This window comes from Rhea pennata, chromosome 27 (genome assembly GCF_028389875.1).
Source record: "Rhea pennata isolate bPtePen1 chromosome 27, bPtePen1.pri, whole genome shotgun sequence".
In the NCBI taxonomy this organism is placed as follows: domain Eukaryota; kingdom Metazoa; phylum Chordata; class Aves; order Rheiformes; family Rheidae; genus Rhea; species Rhea pennata.
In genome coordinates this window covers 5989037-6014548 of record NC_084689.1, presented here as the reverse complement: position 1 = coordinate 6014548, position 25512 = coordinate 5989037, and the positions used below count along the sequence as shown (strand labels likewise).

General features: G+C 48.3%; 1 protein-coding gene across 3 annotated transcripts; it reads left to right on the top strand.

Annotated features, from left to right (window-relative positions):
- The first annotated feature begins 16300 nt into the window (after positions 1 to 16300).
- On the top strand, positions 16301 to 24505 carry DUS3L (dihydrouridine synthase 3 like). Of its 3 annotated transcripts, XM_062596174.1 has the most exons (13): positions 16301 to 16348; positions 16907 to 17213; positions 17876 to 18460; positions 19180 to 19221; positions 19350 to 19502; positions 19594 to 19710; positions 20018 to 20083; positions 20172 to 20282; positions 20927 to 21023; positions 21877 to 21952; positions 22255 to 22443; positions 22548 to 22676; positions 24313 to 24505. In XM_062596174.1, the coding sequence occupies exons 1-13, from the start codon at positions 16311 to 16313 to the stop codon at positions 24383 to 24385; spliced, it is 1983 nt and encodes a 660-aa protein (XP_062452158.1). In that variant the 5' UTR covers positions 16301 to 16310; the 3' UTR covers positions 24386 to 24505. The 3 variants fall into 3 exon arrangements, with proteins under 3 accessions (XP_062452158.1, XP_062452159.1, XP_062452160.1); XM_062596175.1 differs by lacking the exon at positions 19180 to 19221; XM_062596176.1 differs by lacking the exon at positions 20018 to 20083.
- Positions 24506 to 25512: the final 1007 nt, after the last annotated feature.

The window sequence follows — 25512 nt, the reverse complement described above, 5'->3', positions numbered from 1 at the left end:
ACAGCAGTGGGAAGATAAGGAGTCTCGAAGGTCTCGTGGAAAACTCTGACAAGGAGTCTATTTTGAGCTGGCCTGGCTCGTCTTCCCTGCCTGCTGCTGTCCTCGCTTCCCGTGAACAGGATTGGGACAAACAGGACCTTGTGCCTCTCGAGCTCTGTCTCCTGCCAGCCCCAGGTCAGCAGCATATGTTCTCAGGATAAGAAAGCGAAGAGAGCCATCTTGGGTGATGGGAGGAGAGCACAGGCAGCTGCAGTGGGATCTGAAGTCTGTGAGAACCTTTGTATCCAAAAAAAACCCCCAAAAAACAAAAAAAAAAAAAAAACAAAAAAAAAAAAAAAAAAAAAAACAGCCAAAGTGGATTAGAAGTGGTGCACTGCTGCCCTTACCCACGGGTGCAGTCTTCACTTGTACTGCAGGATGCTTTGGCAGCCCCAGGTTCACAGCCGAGTGACTCTGCTTGACTCAACTGGAAGGACTTCTGACACAGTGTCCTTGCCTCAGCACGGCTAGCTGGAGCCTCAGGTCAGGCTCACACTGCCCACACTCCCATCTAGAGGGGAGAGGCGCCAATCTAGATGCCATATAGCTGCCCAGAGCAAGCACAGAGCTGCAGTCACCTTCATGGACCTGCTTGGCTCCCATTGTGGAGGGCTTCACTGGGGTGAGTCACCTCTTCAGCTTCTCCCCCTTGTTGTTTATAAGCTCAATGCTCCTCACCCTTTGGCTGGCCTCATTTTTGCTCCACAGCGTAGACTTGACACATGTTGCATCTCTGCTTTCTTACAGCTCCAGCCCTGCTCTAGTATTGCTCCATCAGGTTATTCGATCGACTTTTCTGGCTCCTCTGCTCCTCAAGCCCTGACTTGAGGATGTGGGCCTGTCTCCCTGACACCAGGCTCCACGGTTTGCTCCCACTCCATCTCAGACCAAAGCACAGGACTCAGCTGCCCACATCCTGATCCCATTTGTCTCTTCTGCTTGCTGCACATATGTTCTCCAATTGCTTCAGTCCCCACCAGCAGACAAACATCAGCTCCTTCACTTCACTTGTTTGGACAGAGAATATGACTTGAGGATTTTGTTTATGAATAAATTCCCCCATTGCAGGAGTGCTTTGAGGGAAATGAAGAGCTGGGAAGTGGCCAGCACTTGCTCCTCACCACATTCTTGCAAAGATGGGAACAAGGGCATTTGTGCTCTAGAGCAGACTAGCCTGTTTTGGGGAGAGAAATGGCAAAACCAGGACAAAAGTTGGTATGAAAAATTGGATACAAGGTAAGCTGATGACGTGTAACCTGGTGGCCGGAAGATGAGCCCAGGGCCAGCACTAAGTTAGGAAACAGCTTCCAAGGCTCGCAGAGATGCTCTGAGCACTGGACTTGGCTGGGGAAATGCCTGCACTGTTTATCCATCCCAAACTGGATATTTCCTGGGCACCGCACAGAAGAGATGGATCTTGTTCAAGGCTTGCTCCAAGCTTGCAAGGCTCACGAAAGGCCCCCAATTCCATCTGCAAAGGCCCAGTGAAACTTTCAACCAAACAAAGACCCCAAGTGGAAATCCGAGAAGACATATGGGCATCTGGCCCTTCCTCATGTGGGTTGTGGGAAGCACAAGGAACGCAAGGAGTAGAGAAAGGAAGCAGCTAAAAAGAGAGGCAAAGGCGTCTGCTGCTGACTCCAGAGAGCAGCTTTTAAGGGATGAGAAAAAAGACTTTCTGAGTGAACTTCTTCAGTGTCTGGGAACTGAGCTGCTAGAATATGGGAACTATGTAGCAGACAGCTGGGGACAGGGATTGTGATTCATCCTAGATACTCTGGAAGCAGAGAAAGGGCATGGAAAGCCAAAGCAGTTAAGTAGGGATATAAGAAGGAGAATAAGCAATGGCCCCAAGGCTTTACAAACTGTAAACACTATGATAGAGGAGCTTTGTATTCAAAATAAGCACAGGCAAATTAAATGAGGGAACCAGAGGAAGGGAAAGGCACAACAGAGAGGAGAAAGGGACTGAGCAGAGATCTGCAACCAGCATCAGGTGAAGAGAAAGCCCTTCTCAGGTTCTTGCTAGAGGCACATAGGAATCAGAATCCTGAGAAAATATGTAGGGAAATGAGTGAAGGGCAGCAGAGCCGGTGTCAAAAAGAGGGGCCCTCAGGGGAGTCTGGGATGCTTTTAAGAGCTCCCAAGCTGAAGCGAAAGAACTGGTTTGCAGGAAGACAGGGACGAGGGCTCTGCTCCAGAAGACAATTTGAGAAGCTGCTTCTCAACTCACGGCTGGATTTCTGTCAAAGCTTGGTTGGAACATGGCACTGTCACGTGAAATTACTCAGTGCCATTGTCCACCACAAAGTCTTTGCCACATTGATCCCAGCAAACAGGCAATACGGGCAGAACTGCCCCGCTGCCCACCCTCTTACAGGCTAGGAGCCTCTCCAACCCCAGGTGAAGCAAGAGAGCAGCCTTGCAGGGAAAGGACCCTGCAGCTGTCTCCAGACTTGCTATAACCAACTTACTGAAGCAAAATTCACAAAGCTAGAACATGTGCTGATGTGTGGCGCCTACTGAACATGGAGATTTGGCACTTGCCTCCATATGAACAAGAAGAAAACAAGGCTACCTATATCCAATCTCATCATAAGCATATACTCCCTATCAATCAATTAGAATAAAGAAATGAATGGAAGCAGGAGAAGGCACCAGCTTGCTGAGCCTTCAGGATAAAGGTCATGCTCATGGTATTGCTCTAGGTGTGGAGAAACCTGTTTTCCATTCCCTTGGCAATCTCACATGTCTTAGATGCCTTGCATAAGTTTCCAAATTCTGCATCCTTATCCCAATACCAAACAGCAGCATAGTCCATCACCTTTCCTTCCTCCAGACCCTAGCTCCATCCACAGCTCTTCCACAGGCAGTGATTGATATGTTCCAAAAATCAGTTCATCTCTGGGGGAGGAAACAGCACAAATAACTGGTTTCTTTACATGCTTCTTCTGGAGGCACCAGCAATTCTTTACAGTGCTGTGATATCTGGGAAAGTTTCACCCAGCCAAGATGCTAATCAGCGCTACAGCAAACCACTGAGTTAGGAAAACAGAAGTGCAGGACTGATTTTGCAGGAAGCAAAATGCTGCATGCCTTTACATGTGCTCCTGTTCCACCCAGCCCAAAAGGTTTCATGACTGCTGTGACACACTGCGCTGGAGTCCCTGATTTCCTGTGGCAGCCTAGGGCAGCCTTGTTCCCTGGGGCTGCGGTCCATTCAATTAGAGAGCCCTGTAAGCTCTCCGCAATTCTTGATGATGGACCTGTATTGATTCGCCCTGACTCTCAGGTTTCTATCTCCATTTATCAGGCCTTCACGTTCTTTTAATCCCATCTTAGCCCTCCCCAAAGTAATAAGATAAGAGGCAGGCTGGGAAGGCTGATAAAAGTGAACTGAACAAATCCATTAATGCTGTTTCTGTGCCAGGAATTACAAACCTCAGCCCTTGTTAATTATGCTTGCCAGAGTCCCAAGACACCAGAGCCAAAGAGGAAAGTCAGGCTTGCTTATGACTTATCCCGAGAAAATGCAACACCTGGAGGATCAGGACTCCTTGGTTCTTATTTCATTTGTGGTACTGATTTGCTTGGTGAGTTTGGGCACAGAGGTAGGTCAAAGCAGAGTGCTTAAACCTGAGCAGCTACAGCATCAGCTCCATGTAAACCTAAATCAGTGCAACTGCTGGCTGCTCCAGCCCTGCCCTCTTGGCTGCACATTCGTCCTAGCCCGTGCACTCATCGCACCCTGTGTTAAACGATTGCAGCAAGCTTAACTGGTAGAAAACAATTCACTTCAGCTGGGTTAAAATAACTTTAGTACAACATGTGTATACTCTGCAGAGCCCATATGGACCTGCTCAGTGACAACATAGTATGTGCTTTAGGATACGAACCTTGGTCAGAGGGTGATGGCGATGAACTAAAGCCAAAAAAATGCAATATCTGAGGCACATGTGGAGAATGTGCAAAGGGGTCACCAGCACACAGCTACCACGTGTCCAGTCAAGACCAGAAATAATTCTCACCCTGCAAGATGCTTTTAAGATCTCAAAAAAAGATCTCAAACAAACCCCAAATCAGCAGAAAAGTCCAAATCCGAACATTATGTCAAAGCACTAAATTAGAGAGTGGAGGACAACACAGTAGGTCAACTACAGCATGCTTTAATCGAAAACTTTGGGGATAAAGAATGTCCTTGTAATAATGGAGATTAATGGACATTTCAAAAGGCAAAGTGGTTTTATTCTAACCCTTCTCCTCCTTATTTTCCTTGGTACACGTCCTAACGGATATGTCAACAATGTCAACACCAACAAAACCCAACAAAATAAATCAAGACACTCATCCAACCAACGCCCTCTCTGGAACAGCTTCAGATTCTATTTTAATTGGTGTCTTCTAAAAAAACAAATCCTTTCTCAGGAAAAATAAATCACAGCCACTTCAGAGAAAAATGTTATAAGATTTGCCCAAGATTACTCAGTTTAGGGGAGGGAATCCAGGTCACTAGTCTGGATGACTACAGCAAGCACAACGGCTCAGAAGAGCAAAAAGTGTAAGTGAGACCCTCGTTTCATTCTGATCCACAAAGCTTTTATAATATGGGGCCTTTCTCATTTTCAAGTAGACACTTGTGTGTCTGATGTTTGTTGTTCCAGCAATCGGGATTTTTCATCCACCCCAGAGCCGATTCCACTACCATAGTGGTGTTGTGAAAGAAGCTTTTGGTTCCCCTCTTTCCTGGAAGCAATACCAGCTGACAAGACTTTCTGTCTTCCTCTCAGCTCCCACTTGAGCAGTTCTGAGGGCTTGTTAGAAAAAAAGAGCCAGTTGCGTTTGATAGATTGGGATTAGGGACTATCATTCATCTCTGTGCAGCAGACAGAGCATAAAGTATACTTCACAGAAGAGTTAAACTGCAAATACTGTGATTGCATAGTATGTAATAGATCCTGAACCTCCCCTGCTTTCAAGATTTCACATCCTGAGTAAAGGGCCACAAGCGGAGAAAGCAAACTCTCATGGCTTTAGACTATATTAAATGAGTGTCCTGACATCCAAAATGAGATTGGGGCCCTGCTAGAAACCGTAGGGTCATACAGTAAAACATGCTTGGAGGCAACGGGGGCTCTGGAGCACTAACAAATTAAATAACCACTAGAGGCAAAAGACTGCTGCACGGAAGGGAAAAACAGAGCTTTGAATAAAACTGAGGACTCCCAATTCCAATTCTGTGAGGAATATCTGGAGAGCCTCCATAGACTATTCAGGCTTGTAATCGTGTTTGGGGGTTTCTAGCTCTTGATGTGTTGCTGGAGGAATGGGCAATGTCCTAATGTTCTTTTCACACTCGAAGAACAGTCTCATAACTCTCCATTGGCGTACAACTTCCCACACTCCCATGGCTAGCTGGTAACCAAAATTGGGGCACTATCACAGCTAGAACTGTTCCTATCTAGGGGCAGGTTTCCCTCTCATCCTGTTTCATATAATCTCCAGCTACTGCCATGTTGGTGTGGGCAGTGGCCTAGGGGGCAAAAATAAGTTTAAAGGAGAACTGCCACACATAGAAAGTTCATGGGGTTGGCTAGTTTTTGATCCCATTCTAAGTCCTCCCTGGAGCCCAGCCCTTGCTTTGAGGTGGCTTGTTGGATGAAAAATCCTTTGACTCACAATAGCACATATAGTTTCAGATCAAAGGAAATCATAAAACGGAGTCCAAAATTTTAAGTCCAAGAAAGATTTTTTTCCCCTAAGAGAATTTCCTAATTAGTGTCCCTTATTACAGTCTCCATCTCACATTCTCCATTTCTCCCAGGCTGGTATTTGAAAGTCCAAGCCCTTGCTCAGGCAGTATCTTTGCATGTGGGCACGAAGTCTGCAAAACAGTGTAGGAAAGTAACACAGATTTTTAATACTACCTTGGAATCTCAATTTCCATTCTGTATTTGAGCTGAAACAGAACAGCTTCCCTAAGCTCTTTCATACATATATCCACCTCAACAGCAGGGAGATCACCTAGCAGGAGAAATTAGGGCTTTTTATATTATAGCAGAAAAAGGAGATACTGCAGGATATTCTAGTATTGTTTCACAGAATCACAGAATGGGTAAGGTTGGAAGGGACCTCTGGAGATCATCTAGACCAACTCCTCTGCTCAAGCCACGTCACCTAGAGCATGTTAGACAGGGCTGCATCCAGGCAGGCTTTGAATCGCTCCAGAAAAGGAGACTCCACAACCGCTCTGGGCAACCTGTTCCAGCGCTCTGTCACTCTCATAGGGAAGAAATTCCCCCTCACATTCAGGTGAAACTTCCTGTGGTTCTGTTTGTGCCCACTGCCTCTTAGAATCATAGAAGAGTAAGGTTGGAAGGGACCTCTGGAGATCATCCAGTCCAACCCTCAGCATAGCCCATACAGGGATTGAACCCGTGACCTTGGCATTAGTAGCACCACGCTCTAACCAGCTGTCCCCCATGTCCTGTCACATGGGACAACTGAAAAGAGTTCGTCCCCGTCCCCTTCACATCCTCTCTTCAGTGAGCAGCCCCCCACCCTCTGGAACAAGATGCTCCAGCCCTCTGATCATCCTTGTAGCCCTATGCTGGACTTTCTCCAGTAGCTCCATGTCTCTCTTGGACTGGGGAGCCCAGAACTGGATGCAGTAGTCGAGATGAGGCCTCAGCAGGGCTGAGCAGAGGGGCACGATCACTTCCCTCGACGAGCTGGCAACACTCTTCCTAAGGCACCCCAGGATACCATTGCCTTCCCGGCCACAAGGGCACATTGCTGCCTCAGAGTCAGCTTGTTGTCCAGCAGCACTCCCCGGTCCTTCCCTGCAGAGCTGCTCTCCAGCAGGTCAGCCCCCAGCCTGTGCTGGTGCCTGGGGTTATTTCTCCCTAGGTGCAGGACCCTGCACTTGCCCTTGTTGAACCTCCTGAGGTTCCTCTCCACCAAGCTCTGCGGCCTCTCCTGGTCTCTCTGAATGGCAGCACAGCCCTCAGGTGTATCAGCCACTGCTCCCAGCTTGGTGTCATCGGCAAACTTGCAGAGCAGGCACTCTGTCCTTTCATCCAGGTCTTGGATGAAGAAGCTGACCAGCACGGGACCCAGTCCTAAGCCCTGGGGGACTCCACTAGCCACAGGCCTCCATGTTTCGCCATCACTGTGATTAGGGATTGTTCAGCAATCACAGTGTTGCAGTTCCACTGGTTCCAGACAGATTAGCTCAGATTCCAGAATGCCTAATGCTCAAGAAGCACCTGCTAAGTAAATGTTCCTGCCCCCCGGGGGGGGGGGGGGGGGGGGGGGGAGGAAGAAAAAGTTACGATCAGCCTGACCAGCTCCCCAGATCAGTTCTCTACAATCAGACCAATAGTTGCACCATTGCAAAGCAGGGAATAGGAGGGCATTGGAGTCACTTCACATGAAAATGTGTTTAAGGAAAGTGATGCTTAACCAGACTAAAAGAGGAAGGATGGCAAACAAAGTATTCCTTATCCTGGTTGGACTCAACATGTAAGGTCACCTGGGAGGGAGATCCCGGGGGAAAGTAAGAAGGATCAAACTCCTGCCTGACAAATGAGCTTCTGTCTCACCACTTGCCTTGCCACAGGTGCCACAACTCCTGCTAAACACCAGCCTGCTTAACCATCCATCTGCACTTATCTGGCCTTGTCATGTGTTAATCCACTGTCATCCCATCCTTCACAGAGAAAATGGGATGAAGCCGCAGCAAGGTCTGCTGAGTAAGATAAAGGCGCCTTCTGCAACTCATCCCCCCAGCCAGACTGCGAGCCAGGGTGGCCCCAGTCCTGCTAGCCTGGCGCACAAAACAAAGCTTTTTGGGATAGGTGGAGAGTAGTGCTGCACCCAGCTTACCATGGCCACCCCGCTCATCCAGAGCTGCAGTACCCTCAGCACCCACTTCTCCTGGGCTCCAGCAGACTCATAACCCCCTCTCGTGGCAAATACATAGCTCACTGCTCCCTGACCCCACACAGGAAAGACTTTTCCAGCCCTGGATCCAGCTCCAGATTTCCAGAGCCCTTTAGAGGCTCTGCCGACAAAGCACATGAATATTGATGATTTGCAGAGATGCAGCAGAAAAGGCAGCCACAGAGAGACAGACTCTCTGGAGCCAAGTTCAGCAAACGCTGCCTGGTGCAGAACATATCCTGGGGCAGGAGAAGGGAGGGGTGAACACAACCCTTTGGATGGCTGAGCTTTTCAATAGTGCTGAGGGGACCATGTTCCCACCTATAAACAGGAACAGATAGCCCAATCCCATAAACTCAAGCTCTGGAAAAAATCTTCACCTGTTCTTAAAATTAAATGACTCTATAATATAGCAGTTTTACAGTTGGACAGCTTCTAAGCCTGATCTGCACTGTTTGAATGCTTGCACCAACAACCCTGCCTTGTAGGTTAAAACCTGCGTGAACAGGCTCTGTCTATCCATTTCTAACTCACTTTGAGGTGGCATTTAGGGTTTTATTGTATTTCAAGTAAGGTTACATTCTTAGTGCTTTCATAGAGCTGTTTGCACACTTTAGCATGGAGCTCATCCCCTATTGCTTTGCTGAGCAGGGACTGTTTTGGGAGTGAGAGAAGCCCTTATAGAGCCCCTACATCTCTCCTCACACCTCAGTTTTCTCAGCTCCTTCCCATACGATGGGCTTACAGCGCCTGCACTGCAGTAATGCCAGATCTCCCACACATGCAAACACCCTTCCAACATCCATACTGCCCTCATCTATCCCCTGCTCTTCCGCACAGTGCCCCACATCCCGCTGTGTCCGCTCCTCCTTTCATTACCCTGGAGTTGGTGTGTACTGGAGCTGGTTTTGCTGACTGCGCTGCACGTGCTGACCATCCACTAAGTTCATGCTCACTGCCAGGCCATCTGGCAATTGCCTACGACCTCCTTCAGCGGAGGCACAAATTAGGGTACTGTAGCAAACCACCCATTTCTGTGAAACTTTCAGGAATTCAGTACGTTTGAGACATCTCTCTGCCAGACACAGCCAGAATTAGCCAAGGGATTCGAACGTTATTAGCGGGGGAAGGCTGCAGGGGGAGGGAGCTCACATGCTGATACACAGAGATCCAATGTCGTGTCATTATTAAGCCAGCCTAGAAAGCAAGTGTATTATTAGTCCCTGCTGAGAAGGAATATGGGGAGAGAGAGAGAGAGACAGAAAGAAACAAATGGACAGGAAGTTTTCTAGTTCAGGAAGGGGAGTGTCAAGGCTCATTGCAAACATTGCAATCTCCTTACTTCCCTACCGGTACAGTGAGTTCTGGTAGCTCAGCTCACATTCAGGCTTTAAGACCCCAACCAAAGCCCTTCACTTTCCTCTGGACTTTTCGAATCCTGGGGCTTGCCAAGATCTACTTGGGAAAAGCTAATGGCTGCTTTCAGGGCTGCTATTCCTTCACCCTCCAAAAGCACAAGCAGATCTGCCAGCAGCTGTTTGAGTGGAGCAAAAAGCCAGAAGGGATGTCTTGTCTGGTATAAGCACCCTAAAGCTAACATATGATATTTATTAGGACTTCTCAACCAAAGCCTGTTGACTCTCTTCCCTGTGCTGCAGGAAGGAGGGGTCAAATGACATCCTTCCACCTCAAAAGAAAGATTTTTTTTTTTCTGGAGAAAATCCTGCCTGTACACTTGTCTCTTTTTCCACTCATTTGTTTGGGACTATCCGCAGTATAGGGATGGCTATCCCTTTTTCGCAAGAGGGCTGTGCAGTAAGCTGCACTGATCCCCACCAAGCACGTCCTCTGCCGCTGAACCGACCGCAAGCGGTTGTCTCAGGACCGCTCTGCGGTTGCTGCACTAGCGCGGATCACGCTGAGGCACCGCTGAGCAGCCTCAAGTGGCACAGCTACGCAGGGCACAGAAACGAAACTGCCTTGCTACAGACCACTCATGACAAAGGGGACTCCCATTAAGCAGGACAAGGTCCTTGATACACAGAGAAACACCTCTCACTTACAGCAGGCAAGGGCTTTGCTGACACATGAGAATTACCAGTTCACCCTAATAGCATTCAATATAGATTTTTGGGAGGCATGTGGTGAGTCTTCCAGAACAAAGGCAGAATGAGAAACCGGCACATCATTATAGCAGGAGACAGGGGCAAAACTGGGCACGGTTCTGATCTTGCAAGACTTCATCAGTCGCTGCAGCATGATGCTGACTGCAGCACAGGCTGTTCCAAGTTTTAGATGACTTTGCAACTGTGGTTCTCTACCTTCTAGTCTGGAAGAGGAAGAAAAAAATACATTTACCTGAGTCTGCAAAAAATTAGAGGCTGGAAAGGGCATGGCTAAATCGCTAAGATTTTTTTTTCTTGTAAATCCTTATTTCCAGGAGTATGCTGAGAGTGAAGTGAGTGAAGAAAATGCTGCGAGTACCCAGCCGGCTTAGTTTGAGCACTATGCACTTGTCCTGTTCCAGATTCAACTGAATCATACATAGAAGGGAAGGGATCAAGAGAGAGGGATCATGTAGGCAATTCAAAGCCCCCGCTTCATATCAGGAGCCCTTAGGAAAAAGGAGAACAACAGGATACATAAGAATGCTAAGGAACAACTAACTCCATAACTTGATGCAAGAGAGCTCTAAAAACCACCATGCTTTTAGACACTGCTTCAGAGCCCTCTGCTTGAAGCTGAGCAGTGCACAAGGGCAAAAGGACAAGACCTTGCTACCTCTCCACCATCCCCAAAGTAATACCCATCCTCAAGCAGGACAGTTCCCAGGGCCACCACAAGGACTGAACTGTAGTCAAGGCTAGGTAATGTCTAAAACTGACGGACAAGCAAAAGGATATACTTCAGCCTTCTGTATCCTACCCTTGGTAGCCATCTCTGGAAACAACCACGTTTCAATCGCAGGCCATTCTATCATGATTAACAAGCTAAACAAAACCATGTGTGACCCTAAAAATCAACAGATGTCATTCCTCTCTGACTCACGCAGGCAGAGCAAATGCAAGGACAAACAGGGGCAGTAATGAAGACCTCAGCTCATTTGCCTTTCCTCAGTTTGCAAGTTCCCCAGCTCATTTCCAGGACCACTGCTGAGCAGCAGAGGCAACGTGCTCATGAATCAGGTTCAGGAGATTAAAAAAAAAAAATGCTCACCTGGAGCAAATGTTGTACCAGCCTGGAAAGGATTAGAGCAGATCTGTCACGGGGTACAACTGCTAGGAGACCCAGATTGTCCTTCTGAAAAAGGTCCTGCCATTGGTGCTGTGTGGCACTGAGACTTCAGTCACATGTAAGAGAGACATATGAATAAGCAAGAGTCTTCAGGCCTTAGAAGCACGTGAGAGCATACAACACACATCTCTATGTGCTTCCACAAACAGCCAGCATCGGGTAGGGGCAGAGGCAGCCCCAGTCTGCCTGGGGGAAGGAAGAGGGCTGCACAGCCACGCAGTCATGGGAGCAAGACAGCACTGGGGGTATCAGGGTATTTAAAAAGGTCCAGCAAACCTGAAAGAATAAACACCTAGGGGTGAATGGGAGCACACCCACTCAGCTGGCAAGCAGGACAGAGATCAAACTATTATTCATCAATAACGGGAAGAGTCACTAAAATACAAGTTTTGGAAGGTTCTAAAACTATTTGTGAAGTTGGGCCAAATTTGCCTAATTGCTCCAGCCAAAAGGCGGGAAATAATTAGAAAAACATTGAAACGCGTCATTTTGAGTCCTTTTTAATTTTTAATTTTATTTTTTTCTTAAGTGAAACATTTCACTTCGGAAATGATGAAACATTTCAATCGCAGCAGGATTTTGGAGCCTTTGTCCCAGTGAAAGAGGCATGTTTATTCGGTTTGTCACTTACTGCCCGAGTTAAATGTCAGGAGGAAATCTCAGTGTTTTCTTATTTTTACATGAAAAAAATAAAAGTAAAAAAGTTTTTATCCAGTTGTACACAGCGTTAGAAGAGGCCAGCTAAAGGGCCTACAAGGCTGAAGGCACCTTTACTACCTGGATCCTCCAAACTACCCCAAAATCATGACAGAACTGAGCCACTTAGGATTAGCCAACTTGCACTGGGAAATGTCAGGGCACAGGACAGGTGCAGAGACAACTGGTCTCTCTGCAGAGTCTCTCCTGCAACAGAGCCAAGGAGCTGTCCCAGATAAGCCCTGGGAACAGTGGGCTTGACAGAGGTGATGGCTGGGGAGGGACTGACTAGCCAGCAGAGGGTAGATCAAACCTCGTGTGTAAAGACCCTCTGGGAGTTCCCAAAATGAGGGAGTAACTGGGTGCCTTTCCCTAACCCCATGCCCACAAGTGCAGGGGAAAGCCACATCCTGCCCCTTCCACCATGCAGACCAGCCTCTGCCAAGAAATCAGCCTCTCCCATGACTGATGCCTTAGCTTCTTGTTATTTTAGGGTCTGATAAAAAGACTTGCAGCCTTCTCCAAGCTTTATTTCTGCATTTCCCTCCCTCCCACCAATGAGCACAGACTTCCTGCAGATTTCCTTCCCTTCTCCTTCAGTAATTTCTGCCTAGACACCTGACAAATTTTGCAAATCCAGGACTCTTCACTATGGCTCATTATTGTAGTTTCCTGCAGGAACTATCACTTCTGCTCACTCTTATCACAGGTAGTACAATCTCTACAACAGACTGAGTCCTAATTCACTTATTTGAGTGAATTGACTCCCTGTCCTAAAACCATAAGGGCCTTGCCTAAAAAATGACCTTTAACAATTCTATTCATGGGCCAAAGGCTAGACCAGCACTCTAAGTTACTCTTAAACCAACCAGGAAGAAACTACAGTAAGGGATATTTTTTAAGCTCTGTTACACCTCAAATGCTAAGGCCTCAATTAAAGCATTAAGAACCATTTGACAAGTCCAAACAGGTCTTCTTGGAGGTGACATTCAACAGTGCCTACAGGGACCTTGGTGCAGGGTACGGAGCCCCACTGTGCTTCCTCCTAAATCACCAGGCTCTGGGAAGAGACTGTGATCTGGTGATTATAGCAGGAAGGGAATCGGGAGCTGGGAGATGAAACCAGAGAGCGGAAACATTTAAGCTTTAGGCTTGGGAACAACTTCCTGATAGTGAAATTTATGAGCAATGAGAATATTCTCCTTTGCAGAAGGCTGAAAGCTCTGTTGCAGAAGACTTTAAAAACAAGACTGGATAAAAGAGCAGACAATGTCCATAAGGAATAGATCTTGCTTTGACCAAAAGCTAGATAGGACCCAACAGTTCACTTCCATCTCTAACTCCCCTGCTAATACACAAGTGGCAAATCTCAAACCTGCTTTCTGTGATACTTGCCCACTGAGATGATAAACCAGCGCAGGTTGCCAGAACTGTACTGTACTGCTGTGAATGACACCCAAATGCGACCAGTCCAAATTTCTGTCCTCATTCTCACTCTACTGCAGCTTAAAGGTGACTTTTTAGGGCCGCTACAAAATCTCATTTTCAGCTAACGCCTGGGTGTAGTAGCCAAAACCAGGGACTTGACACATCCGACTTTTGTGTGGGAGCCTGTGGAAGGTGTATTTTCATTAATGCATGTGTCTTGTTTAACTTGGACATTAAACTAGCTGAACTTTTTCTGACTTGGTTCTCCCTGTACATATATATCACACCTTCCTGTAATCAGCCTTTCCCTTTTTCCTGACTTTGCTTTTCCCAGCAAGTTAATGGGTATCAGCTTTCTTCAGAGCTGGTTTTGTGCTGTTGAATGATGTTGAAGTGATAGCCCTGGTGATCTGAGTATTATATTTACCCACGAAAGCAGTTCAGCTCAGGCAGTCATAACGCAGGCTTCACAGTCATCTGCTCTCAGCCTCAGTAGGATCTGGTTAGAGCAAGGGGTGAAACCAAAGTTAAAGTACCCAGTGAGAGGAGCACATCCCTCTGTACTGGGCAGAGATCCCTCTGGATTACTTTGCATATGTCTTCTGCACACTCCAGGTGGGCATCAAGCTGCTTGGCTAAGCCTCCTCTCTGTATCAGCCCCAATTTCATGATACAGAAATAACTGTGCTGCCACACAACACAAACACAGCGCACACACAGCACAGCTGGCTCCGAGCTGGGTGCATCAGAACTGGCAATCCTGGGGGCTTCATATCCCACTCTCAGACCCTCAGCCACAGCCTGTCAGGAAATTCACTTCAGGCTTAGCCTCATAAAACCACCGAGCCAGTGTCCTGAGAAGGGATTAAACGTGAAAGTCTGTGACCTCAGCTGAGTACAGTGAATCAAAAGCATTCTGACTTTGGGCTTACTGCCCCACAAAAAACATCAGTGAAATCATTTCATTAATCCCCAGGGCCTCATTTCCTTCCTTCCTTCTCTCAGCCAAGATGAAGCTTAAAATAGTATTCTGCATTCTTCACATTTCTCTTCAAAACTAATTAACATCCAATCAGCCAAAACCTCTTCTCTCAGCAGCCTGTCTTGATCATGCAACCTGCCCACCCTCAGCAAAGGCACCCTACCAGGCTCAGAGATCCTCCCCAAACACATTTCTGATGGAACATTTGGAGAGAGTTATATCACAGCCCCAGAAAACAGGAAAACATCAAAGTTTGAGATCCACACGCAAACTTACCTCTGCCCCATGTGCACACATAGTTCTCATGTGTCTCTGTAAATGAACACACGCTACGGCAGTTCTCCAATGCCACAAGAGCAGCTTCTCTCCGCCAGCTTCTAGCAGCCCCTAAAGGCAAGAAACACACGTTGCTTTCTCCCTCTTCACAGTGATACCTACACTGAATTGCAAGGATGAAACCTCATGTCAAGGCTTGATTTCTAGGGCTCATGGAAATAGAGAGGCAACTTTTGATGTTGGTATGGCCCCTGGATGGAGTGCTGAGAGGGACAGGAAAGAATGTAGAGCACAGGTCTTTTCTCCTTTATTCAGGCTTTACAATTACCTCTCTCCTTCTCAGCAGAGCAACACAAGCATGAATTGAACGACAAGGATGAGCAGGATGACCAAATATTGCACATAAAGGAAGCGACCTGAATCTAACCTGAAGCTGGAGAGGGAATCTCAGGTAGGAAAGCTCTGAATGCAACATCCCATTAGACACCAAGTCCCTAGGAAATCTTTCTTGCTCAGTGTCCCCACATACCGGGCATGAGCTCCGAGGACCACAGACAAGGCTCTCTCCGTCTCTGGTGCAGGTATTGTGGAGCAGCCTTGCTCCCTCCACTGCCCAGCAGCACTCACCTAAGTGTCTCAGGAATGCCTTGCAGCACCTCACATCCATGATCAACTTTGCAATGGCTCAAGCAGACCTCAAAATACCACCCCCATTCCCAGGGATGAGGTGTTATCATCTCAGGGCCTCTCCATTTCTTACGTAACCCAACCCCACTGGGGCCCTCCTGGGAGCCGAGAGCACACCAAGCATGCCTGATCCCTTTCCATTGGCCACCAGAGGAGGAAACATGAAGCCTCTCCCACTCCTTAGTCAAGTGAGGCTGAAAAACATTGCAAAAAGGAGTAGTATGGAAAACTGCATTGCCTGAGCAGCAGGCAATGATATTCTGCCTGTGGGAGCACCCCAGCGCAGACTGAGTATCCTGCACAGCTCCAGAGAGCTCAGACCCACAGCTCAAACCAAATGCTTTACAACTAGTATCACACTTACTATCTCAAATTAACATATATAAAAGAACCCTGCACTTCTGCAGGTCTCCATCTCCTCCCTGCTGAGAGCTGCAAACACACAAAGAGCCAGGCCTATGCCCCCAAAAGCAAGGAACCATCCTAAAGTCATGAGATGAAGGAACACTGGTGGGGGGGGGGGGAGGTCCTGCCTTTCTGGTCACTAATAGCCACGCTTCCTCTCAAAAATCAAGACCTCAAGCAGCAGCTTGCTTTAGATAACTGTTCCCATGCTCACAGGCCGCAGCCCAGGAGAAGACCAAAGGCAGAAAACAACGACGCAGGACAAAGCCTCGCAGTACCCCCACGAAGCTTGGGGCCCTCCGCAGCCCCGGGGAAGGGAGACTCGCCGCCCACGGAGCGCGGCCAAGCCCTGGTAGCGACCGCAACCCCTTTCCCCCCTCCCCCCCCCAAAAAAAAAAAAAAAAAAAAAAAAAAAAAACACTCGCCGGCCCGCTCCAACCGCCGCTAGCGCGGCGCGCGCCCTCAGCCCGCCATTTTATATACGGCGCGGGCCCGCCCGCGGCCGCCGTCACGTGGGCCCCGCGTGCGCCCCGCCCCCTGCGTCATCGCCGCGTGCGACAGCATGGCCGCGGCGGCGGGAGTGGCGCCGGTCCGCGTCCGGTGAGTGCGGGCCGCCCTCGCCCCGCCCCCCCCCGGTGGGTGCCCGGTCCCTCCTGCCCCCCCCCCGGTGGGTGCCCGGTCTCTCCTGTCCCCTCCCCCCCCCGGTGGGTGCCCGGTCCCTCCTGTCCCCACCCCCGGTGGGTGCCCGGACCCTCCTGCTCCCCCGGATGGGTGCCCGGTCCCTCCTGTCACGCATGGTGGGTGCCCGGACCCTCCTGCTCCCCTCCCCCCCAGTGGGTTCCCAGTCCCTCCTGCCCCCCCCCCCCAGGTGGGTGCCCAGTCCCTCTTCCCCCGCCCTGGGTGGGTGCCCGGACCCTCCTGTCACTCGTGGTGGGTGCCCGGACCCACCTGCCTCCCCCCACGGTGGGTGCCCTCCCCGCCCCCAAGACATGCCTGATGCTCCCAGTGATGCTGCAGCCCTGACCCGCTGCATTTATGGCCCTTTGCGTCCCTGCTGTCTTTTCTCCTTCCTCGAAGGAGGAGGGAGAGTGTGCCGAGACCTCTATAGCGTTTGTCTCGCCCACGCTGATGTTGAATGTGGTCTCTCCCGCTCTGTAGGTATCTCACGTCGAAGGACCAGTTCCACACGTACCTGAAAGCACAGGGAGCATCCAGGAATGACGAAGCCAGTCGGGGGGATGAGGAAGAGCTGTCGGTCAGCACTGACCAGACTGAGCCTCCAGCAAAGCGATTGAAGTTAGACGACCCCATTAAGGAAGGAGAAAGCCAAGAGGATGCAGAAGAAGCTGGAAGAAAGGAGAAAGAGCCTGTTGAACGGAAAAGAGCCCGAGGGCAGAATAAGAGCAGACCATGTATGAAACCAAATCACTATGAGAAGAGCAGGCTATGCCCATCAGTAACACAGGTACAGCAGCCCTTCTCAGCTGGACTCTGACTTGGAAGAATTCAGGGCGCCCATGAGGCTTCTGTGCTTAATGGGTTTATGTATTTTTAAGTCTAGAAAACATATCCTGGGGTGGTTAAAATGGAGCTGCACTGTTGCAAACTCCTAGCAGAATGGCACTGAGTAGATAGAGCACGGGGCTCACAATGGCGGAACTTGCTGTGTTGATTTCCTGAGAGAAGGTGTATCAGCCTGAAGCTCAGCAGGACAAATAAAGTATCAGTTTCCCTGAGGCAATTGAGCTAAAACATCCCCGTAAGTAACTGCCCCTCAACAGCATGTTCCAGTGATCTGCTTCCTAGTAGCATTTTACGGTAGCGTTTTCACAGCATTGTCACTACCATGGCAGTGATGGCTTCTGGCTCCCCTTTCCTAGTGCATGTGTGAGAGGCACTTGTTCCCGCTCTTGCCAGTCCCAGCAGCTTCTGGCTGCATGTCAGCCATGGGAGGGGAAGGCCAGCAGTATCCAGGGAGTGATGGGTGCTCAGAGCGGTTGTTCTGTCCCCTTTCTGGGACAGGATGGCTCCAGGCTCACTGCTTGGGTTGTGCTAGAAAATACAGGAATGGCGAACTGAGCAAACAGAGGGCAGAGGTTTTAACTTGTTCTTCTTCATTATTTTAAGGGGTGCACAGAGAAGTGCTATTTCGGCTCACGGTGCCGCTTCCTTCATGACATCAACAAATACATGGCTGTGAAACCAGCTGACCTGGGGCAAAAGTGCGTGCTCTTCGAAACCTTCGGCAAGTGCATTTATGGTGTGACCTGCCGCTTTGCCCAGGCCCACCTTGGAGATGGCTACCAGAACATCATCAATATGGACCTGGCCAAGCAGTGGGAAGGAAAGTCTCTGGTGAGGAACAACCTCTCCAAGGACCTCCAGCACCAGCTGCGCAAGAAGAAGCTTAGCTTTGAGAAGGCTGACGAATACCTCCGTCATCTGGCCAAGCCTCATGGCAATGGTGGGAAGGGAAACAAAACCTCAGGGAACTCCACAGAGAGACAAGAGGTGTGCAACTGCACAGCACCTGAGGAGGGCCCCAGGGATGCCTCAGAACATCCTGTGCTACCAGAGGAGGGAGAAGATCCCAAACTAGCTGCCTTGGAGAGTCTCCACTCCACGGATGCCTTGGAGGGTTCCCCCACCAAAACAATGGGCCCTGTGACAGATGAAGATATTATAAAGCTGCGGCCACATGAGAAGAAAAAGGTGAGTGGTGAGAGTTTCTGCTGAGGGCTGCCATCTCTCTGGTATCCGTCAAGTGGTTGAGCTTATTCTTGGGAAGATAGAAGAGACGTTTTAGCTGGGTGAGAGGTAGGCAGAGAACAAGGCTGCCTTGGAACAATGTTATTGTCACGAGAAGGAATGGGTGCAGGAATGTGAGCTGGAGGTGTTAGCTGTGGTGTTAGCTTTGGAGGCTTGAAGACCAGGAAAAGCTGGCAATCCCTTACACAAGAAGGAGAACACAGGCTGAGCCATCAGTGAGGGTGGAAATGATCTGCTAGCAGAACCGGAGTTGGGTCTGATTGGTTTATGTGTAGTTCATGGTGCTGTCCTGAAGAGAGGGACAGTATTGCCTCCTTCCCCTGCTCTTCATCACCTCTGTCATTGCATCCATCAGCTAGTCTTGCATCCCTGTATTTCTCTAACTGCTTTGAATTTTCTACAAGCTGAGCAGTGAAAACAGATTGAGTAGTTTAAGTTTCCCATTCTTTTACGCAAGCAATACCTTGTGGGGGAATATTTGAGCTTTTTAAACAAAACCACTGCTTTCCTAGCACCCCAGGAGACAGTGCAAGATCAGTTTCCCACCGAGTTTCACCCAAGGCACGTGATGAAATTTGCTAACTGGAATCTCTTCCTCCTGTTTGGCCACTGCTTACTCAGCTCTGCTAACATGTTTTCCCCCATTCCTGGTTGTTTTCCAGTTGGAAATCCAAGGCAAGCTCTATTTGGCCCCACTGACCACAGTAGGTAGAATATTCAGTCCTCTTGTCAAAATTTTTCATCAGCACGTTTGGAATGGAGCAAATCTCCTGACAAACCGTGCAGATCACAAGCTGCACACACATTGTCAGATGTCTCTCATCTCTTTCAGTGTGGTAACCTTCCTTTTCGAAGGATATGCAAGCGCTTTGGGGCAGACATCACCTGCGGAGAAATGGCTGTGTGCACAAACCTGCTTCAGGGCCAGTCCTCTGAGTGGGCTCTCCTCAAACGGCATCACACTGAAGATATTTTTGGAGTGCAGGTGAGTGCAGATGGTATCCAGCCAAACGATCACTCACTTCTGAGGCGAAATGCTGCCGGTTGAATTCATGCCAGCTGTCTCCCTTTCACAGCTGGAGGGAGCATTTCCAGACACGATGACCAAATGTGCAGAGCTTCTGAACCAGACAATTGAAGTGGACTTCATAGACATCAATGTCGGGTGTCCAATTGACCTCGTCTACAGGAAGGTAAAAAGACATTTTGCAGGTCTGATACAGAGCTCCTAGTTTATTTATGTATGCTTGACTTCAGTGAGGAGGCCAATACCCTCGGGTCCACAGAGCGGGGAACATCTGGTTGTCACTGGTGCCTTGCAGCAGGCAGAAGTTCGGAGGGACAAAGTGCTGTTTTGAAGAGTCTGTTTTATTGGCTGAGGATGCTCTGAGTCTTACCTGCATCCCATGAGTAGAGAGCTGCTGTCTGAGCAGCTTTCAGGAGGCTCTTTGCTATGCAAAGAGGCAGAAAATCTTGACTGTGTCACCTTTTGTCCCATAGGGAGGGGGCTGTGCTCTGATGACCAGGTCCAACAAGTTTGAACAGATTGTCAGAGGGATGAACTCGGTGAGTCAGAGCATCCTCCCAGCAGCAGGAGATGAGCTGGTGGAGCAGTCTCCTGCCTGCGCCCAGCCTTACCCTGCCCTTTCTGCAGGTGCTGGATGTCCCGCTGACCGTGAAGATACGGACTGGGGTGCAAGAAAAGATTAATGTGGCTCATAAAATAATCCCCAAGATCCGAGAGTGGGGAGCATCCATGGTCACGGTACAGGGATACTTGCTGTGATAGCAGATTGTTAGCTGGTATCTGGGAAGTTTTGCTTGCATGTCAGCTTAGAGTGCAATGTTTGGGGTGACTTTCCCTTTCCCCACAAAAGAGCTGAGTACCTCTTTCAAACACCTTTGCCCAGGTGCATGGCACCTTTTAATGATTTCTGCTAATAACAGAAGAAATGCAGATGCTTTTGTATTTAAGGCATTGTCCAAGGTGTTCCCAGGTCTTATATCCATTACAAAATGGGGGGATTCCTGCAGTGCTTTGAAATAGAGGCTTTAAGTCAAATAAACATTATTCTGGGGTTGAGGAAAAAAGGCAGAGCCATCTCATTTGCAGCAGGGTGGGTAGTCCTTGTCTACACTGAATATTCCCTTTTACTGTGAATCATCGCTTCTTGTTCTGGATTGTAAATAGCTGAAACATAAAGCAGAAAGCATCCAGCACTTTTTTAGCTCTGCTAACTACTCTGCAGCCCTATCTGTTAGCAACTAGCTGGGCTGTATATCCAGGAAGATCCTTCTCCCCCAGAGTGATGGTGTTGCCTGTCCTCAAAGTGCATTCTTTTAGTGTTCCCATTCTGCTTTCTCCAGAGCATTTCTGGTGAGTGTCTCACTGCCACTTTCTTCTCCTAGCTTCATGGCCGATCTAGGGAACAACGGTACACAAAGGTTGCCGACTGGGATTACATAGCAGAATGTGCTAAAATAGCAAGCCCCATGCCTCTTTTTGGTAGGTGTTTATATTATTTTATTGTGACTAAAATCACACCTCAGTAGACTGAAAGTGCTATGTGTTTGGTTTAAACTATTTAAAAGAAGTCAGGTCCCCAAATGCATTTAGTCTTTGGGAAAGGCTGAAGCATCAGTACTGCTGGTGACAACGCCATGGAGCATTGTCTGAGCATGGAGATGGTCCAGCTGTCCCAGCAGTGACTGCCTGCTTGGCCTAAGCACAGCTCTGCTCTGAGAGAAAGGAAGAGCAGACAGACACCATCGCATCCAGCAGAGCCGCTTCAGAGCCAAGTCATTGTGGCAGGACTTCATCTGGGCAAAACGATGAGGAGGAATCTGCCTCCCTTGCACACTGCACGTGCCCCGTCTGGGCCACCGGCTTTTTTACGCAGAGCCTCCCTGGGCTCTTCCTGATCCCTGTGAGCTGGGTGCGACCAGCAGCTCTCATGCAGCCCCATTCTGTCCATGTGCTTGAACCTCCATGGCCAGGTATAACAAACAGTGAGCAGGGCTAGGAGGGGAAGGGCCATGTAGTACGTTTAATGCACTTTATGTGTAGTGGGTTTTTTCCTCCTTTGGGCTCCATAGCACAGACAGTCCCAGCTAAATGTTGAGGGTAGTAGTTTGGATTGGGGCAAAGAGAAGGGAGAGTTATCTTTTTCCTTGTAAGGGGAATATGAATCAGAAGTAGCCCTGGGAGTCTCTAAACTTGAGTCCCAGAGCCTGTTTGGACAATCTGGCTCTAAGGCCCTATAGCCATTCTAAATTTAATCCCATGCCTGCATTCACTCATTTTGACTTGCCCTAGTGCATCACTTTGACCTCTGGCTTCTCCCTTCCTTCTGACACAGGAAATGGTGATATTTTATCTTACGAAGATGCTAATCGAGCCATGCAGATGGGTGTTTCAGGAATTATGATTGCAAGGCAAGTGACTGTATTTTCCCATTCACTTCTATTTCTCTGGGCTCTACAGATGCAAGAATAAAAAAATAAATTAAAAAAAGTCTAAACAAACTCAAAACACAGGAAGAGTTTCCTCTTGAAGAAACTACTATTTGGAATTCAGTGAAGTCAGTTTGTATCTATGGGAGTTTACAGCAGTTTGCTGTTGAAACTGAGAGCTTTTAAAGTCACACTGACTGGCAAATCAGAGCCAGAAAGTCTCTTAAATTAGTTGGTATCATCACAGTCATGCGAATAACAATGCCCATTTTGTCTGACTACAGAGGGGCACTCATCAAACCATGGATTTTCACTGAAATTAAGGAACAGAGACACTGGGATATCTCCTCCAGTGAGAGGTTTGATATCCTCAAAGACTTTACCAACTATGGCCTTGAACACTGGGGGTCTGATACTCAAGGAGTCGAGAAAACCAGGAAGTTCTTACTAGAATGGCTTTCTTTTCTGTGCAGGTAATTCTCCTCAATTGGTAGGATCATTTTCACAGAAAACTTTTTACATTTCACAGTTTGAACCATAGCACACACTGTCATTAGCACTTATATTTGCATTGTAGGTATATTCCAGTTGGCTTATTAGAACACCTACCTCAGAAAATCAATGAGCGACCACCTTACTACATGGGGAGAGACTATCTGGAGACACTAATGGCAAGCCAAAATGTGGATGACTGGATTAAAATAAGGTAACAAATTCTTTCAGGTTGCCGGCAGGGGACATTGCAGAGCCTCACAAAGTCACTGGGCCTGTGTGTACTCTCCAAAGTGGGATGATCTCTGCTTCCCACAAGTTTAAGAGGTTTTAAGAAACCAGGAAGGGTTAAACACTGCTTTACTTCAGCAAGGTTTTTAACTGAGCTTGGGATCTCTCTCACTCCCGGTATCTGCCTCAGCAGGTCATCGAGTACCCAGCAGAAATCTAAACTAGATGACCTCTCTCATGACACTGTTCTTCCAGGGACGGTCATAGGAATCAACAGAGGAGAGAGCACAGTGATGAGATGTCTGGGGCTTTTATAGCATTGGAGCCATTCGTGCTCTGCGCAGACCTTGCTCTCTGCTGGGCCCATGCAGATGCCAAGCAGGAAGGCAGTCCCCATCTGCAAAGGTTTTCAGTCAACTTGTAGAATTAGAAGAACTGGGCATTTTCCCCTTTTTTCATAATCTGATTTCTGAGTTGATGCAACATAGTACAAGAAACTGCTTTTCCCCACATATATGAGTCCTCAGACACTGGCTAGGAAATGACTCTGCAAGCTCAGAGCCAGCTGAAGTGAGAGTAGGAGCATCATAGCCAGCTGCTATTTCCCATCTCATGGAAACAGAGATTAGCAAAAATAGAGCCTGGCTACAGCCTTCTCTGGTTTTGCTAATCCTCATCCATTTTGTTAGTAATGGGAACAGCTGCCTAAAACCAAGTTACAAGTACACAGAGTTTTGATTGGGATTTTTAAAATGCCATTTTTCAAGCAGAACTGTCTGGCTTTTGGGTCCACCAAGTTTTGTAACCTGTACTCTTTGCAAAGGCTTGTTACAGACATTTACAAGAACAACTTTTGAAGTTAGTTTAGGTTTATTTGTTAAAGCTCATTTTAAAGGGACACTAACCAGAAACAGGATTCTCTAAGCATGCACTGTTCTGCTTTTGTGCTATAGATTCACAAACTCTTGCTATGCAATTATATGCTCTGCTGGGATATTTTCTACTGACATGTCTTATGGAAAGTTTTAGTGATGCTATATTGAACGAGCATCCAGGAAATATGTTAAGCCTCCTTGACTATAAAAAAATTAATCTGCGCTAAAAACAAAATGTGGGTTCTGAAGTGTGAAATACTTGAAGTCTTAAGCTGGGATAAATCTGATTGCAGTAGAACTAGCTTACATCATTTTAGGATCTGACCTTAATATTTTTGGCACCAGCAGGGTTTTGGCTCTGCACAAGCACAGCGAGAGGTAGGGAGGAGCTTTTCAAAGATTCATAATGATTTTAGGCACATTGTTTCCAGCAGCGAGACTGATACTTAGGTCACCAAACTTAGGAACCCACCTTGGCATTGACTCTAGGTGATGCCCCATAGACTGAGAGCAGGGCAGTGCCCATCTCTGGAGGCTACGTCCCTCCAGCAGAGTTAAAGCTTGGCACCTTTGGAGGGAGTTGTGTACAGCAGCTCTTCTCCCAGATGTTCGGGGGGCAAAAACTTGGTCTGATACTTCTGACTCCACTTACCATTGCTGCAGAGCCTAGGAACTGTGTGACAATCAGGTGTTGGTCGCCCTGCTACTTGTGGTGAACTGAACAAATCTCTTTTTTTGTTGCAGTGAGCTGCTTCTGGGACCTGTACCTTCCAACTTCACCTTCCTGCCCAAGCACAAGGCAAACGCCTACAGATAGGACCGATGGGGCCTTTCTTACAGCAGCAAGTTGAGAAGAAGCTTTGGGATGGCGTGTGTTGAGGAGGGGGTTGCTCAGCTGTGCTTGGGAATTAAATAAATTTCTATATTTTTAGAAGTGTGATTGCCTTCAGGCCCCCAAGTGTCAGTCCCTGCCACAAAATAAGCAGCAGATGGCCTGGCTGCAAGACTGTGCAAGCGCAAGAAGTGCCTCATTAACAGAGAACAATCTGTTTAATTAACAGGATACAGGCCAGAAGAATTCTTTGGCCTCCAGTTCACAACTGGAGTTGTCTTGACTACTACGTCACATGTCATTCACAGACATTCACATTGCCAGAGCAAGAGGCACCAGAACATCCTTGCTAGTGCCAAAGTCTCTGAGTTCAAGGGAGGAAAATGTACTAATCCAATCTCTGGGGTCCTCTAGAGCACAAACAGCCTTGGTGTCACAAAGTCAGCTGTTCTGCAGAATCCAGTCCCTTTTTGGGAGTGCAGAGGGTGGGTACAGAATCCTAGAATCAATAAGGTCAGAAGGGACCTCTTGAGAGCATCTAGTCCACCCCCCCCCCTGCTCAAGCAGTGTCACCTAGAGCATGTTAGACAGGGCTGCATCCAGGCAGGCTTTGCATCTCTCCAGAGAAGGAGACTCCACGGCCTCTCTGGGCAACCTGTTGCAGTGCTCTGTCACTCTCATGGGGAAGAAATTCCTCTTCACCTTCAGGTGGAACTTCCTGTGGTTCAGTTTGTACTCATTGCATCCTGTCCTGTCACATGGGACAACTGAAAAGAGTTTGTCCCCGTCCCCTTGACACCCTCCCTTCAGGTACTTGGAGACATTGGTAAGATTCCGCCCCCCCCCCCCCCCCCAGTCTTCTCTTCTCCACGCTAAATAGGCCCAGCTCTTGCAGCCGTTCCTCAGAGGGCAGATGCTCCAGCGCTCTGATCATCCTCGTAGCCCTATGCTGGACTTTCTCCAGTAGCTTCATGTCTCTCTTGGACTGGGGAGCCCAGAACTGGATGCAGTAGTCGAGATGAGGCCTCAGCAGGGCTGAGCAGAGGGGCACGATCACCTCCCTCCACCTGCTGGCAACACTCTTCCTAAGGCACCCCAGGATACCATTGCCT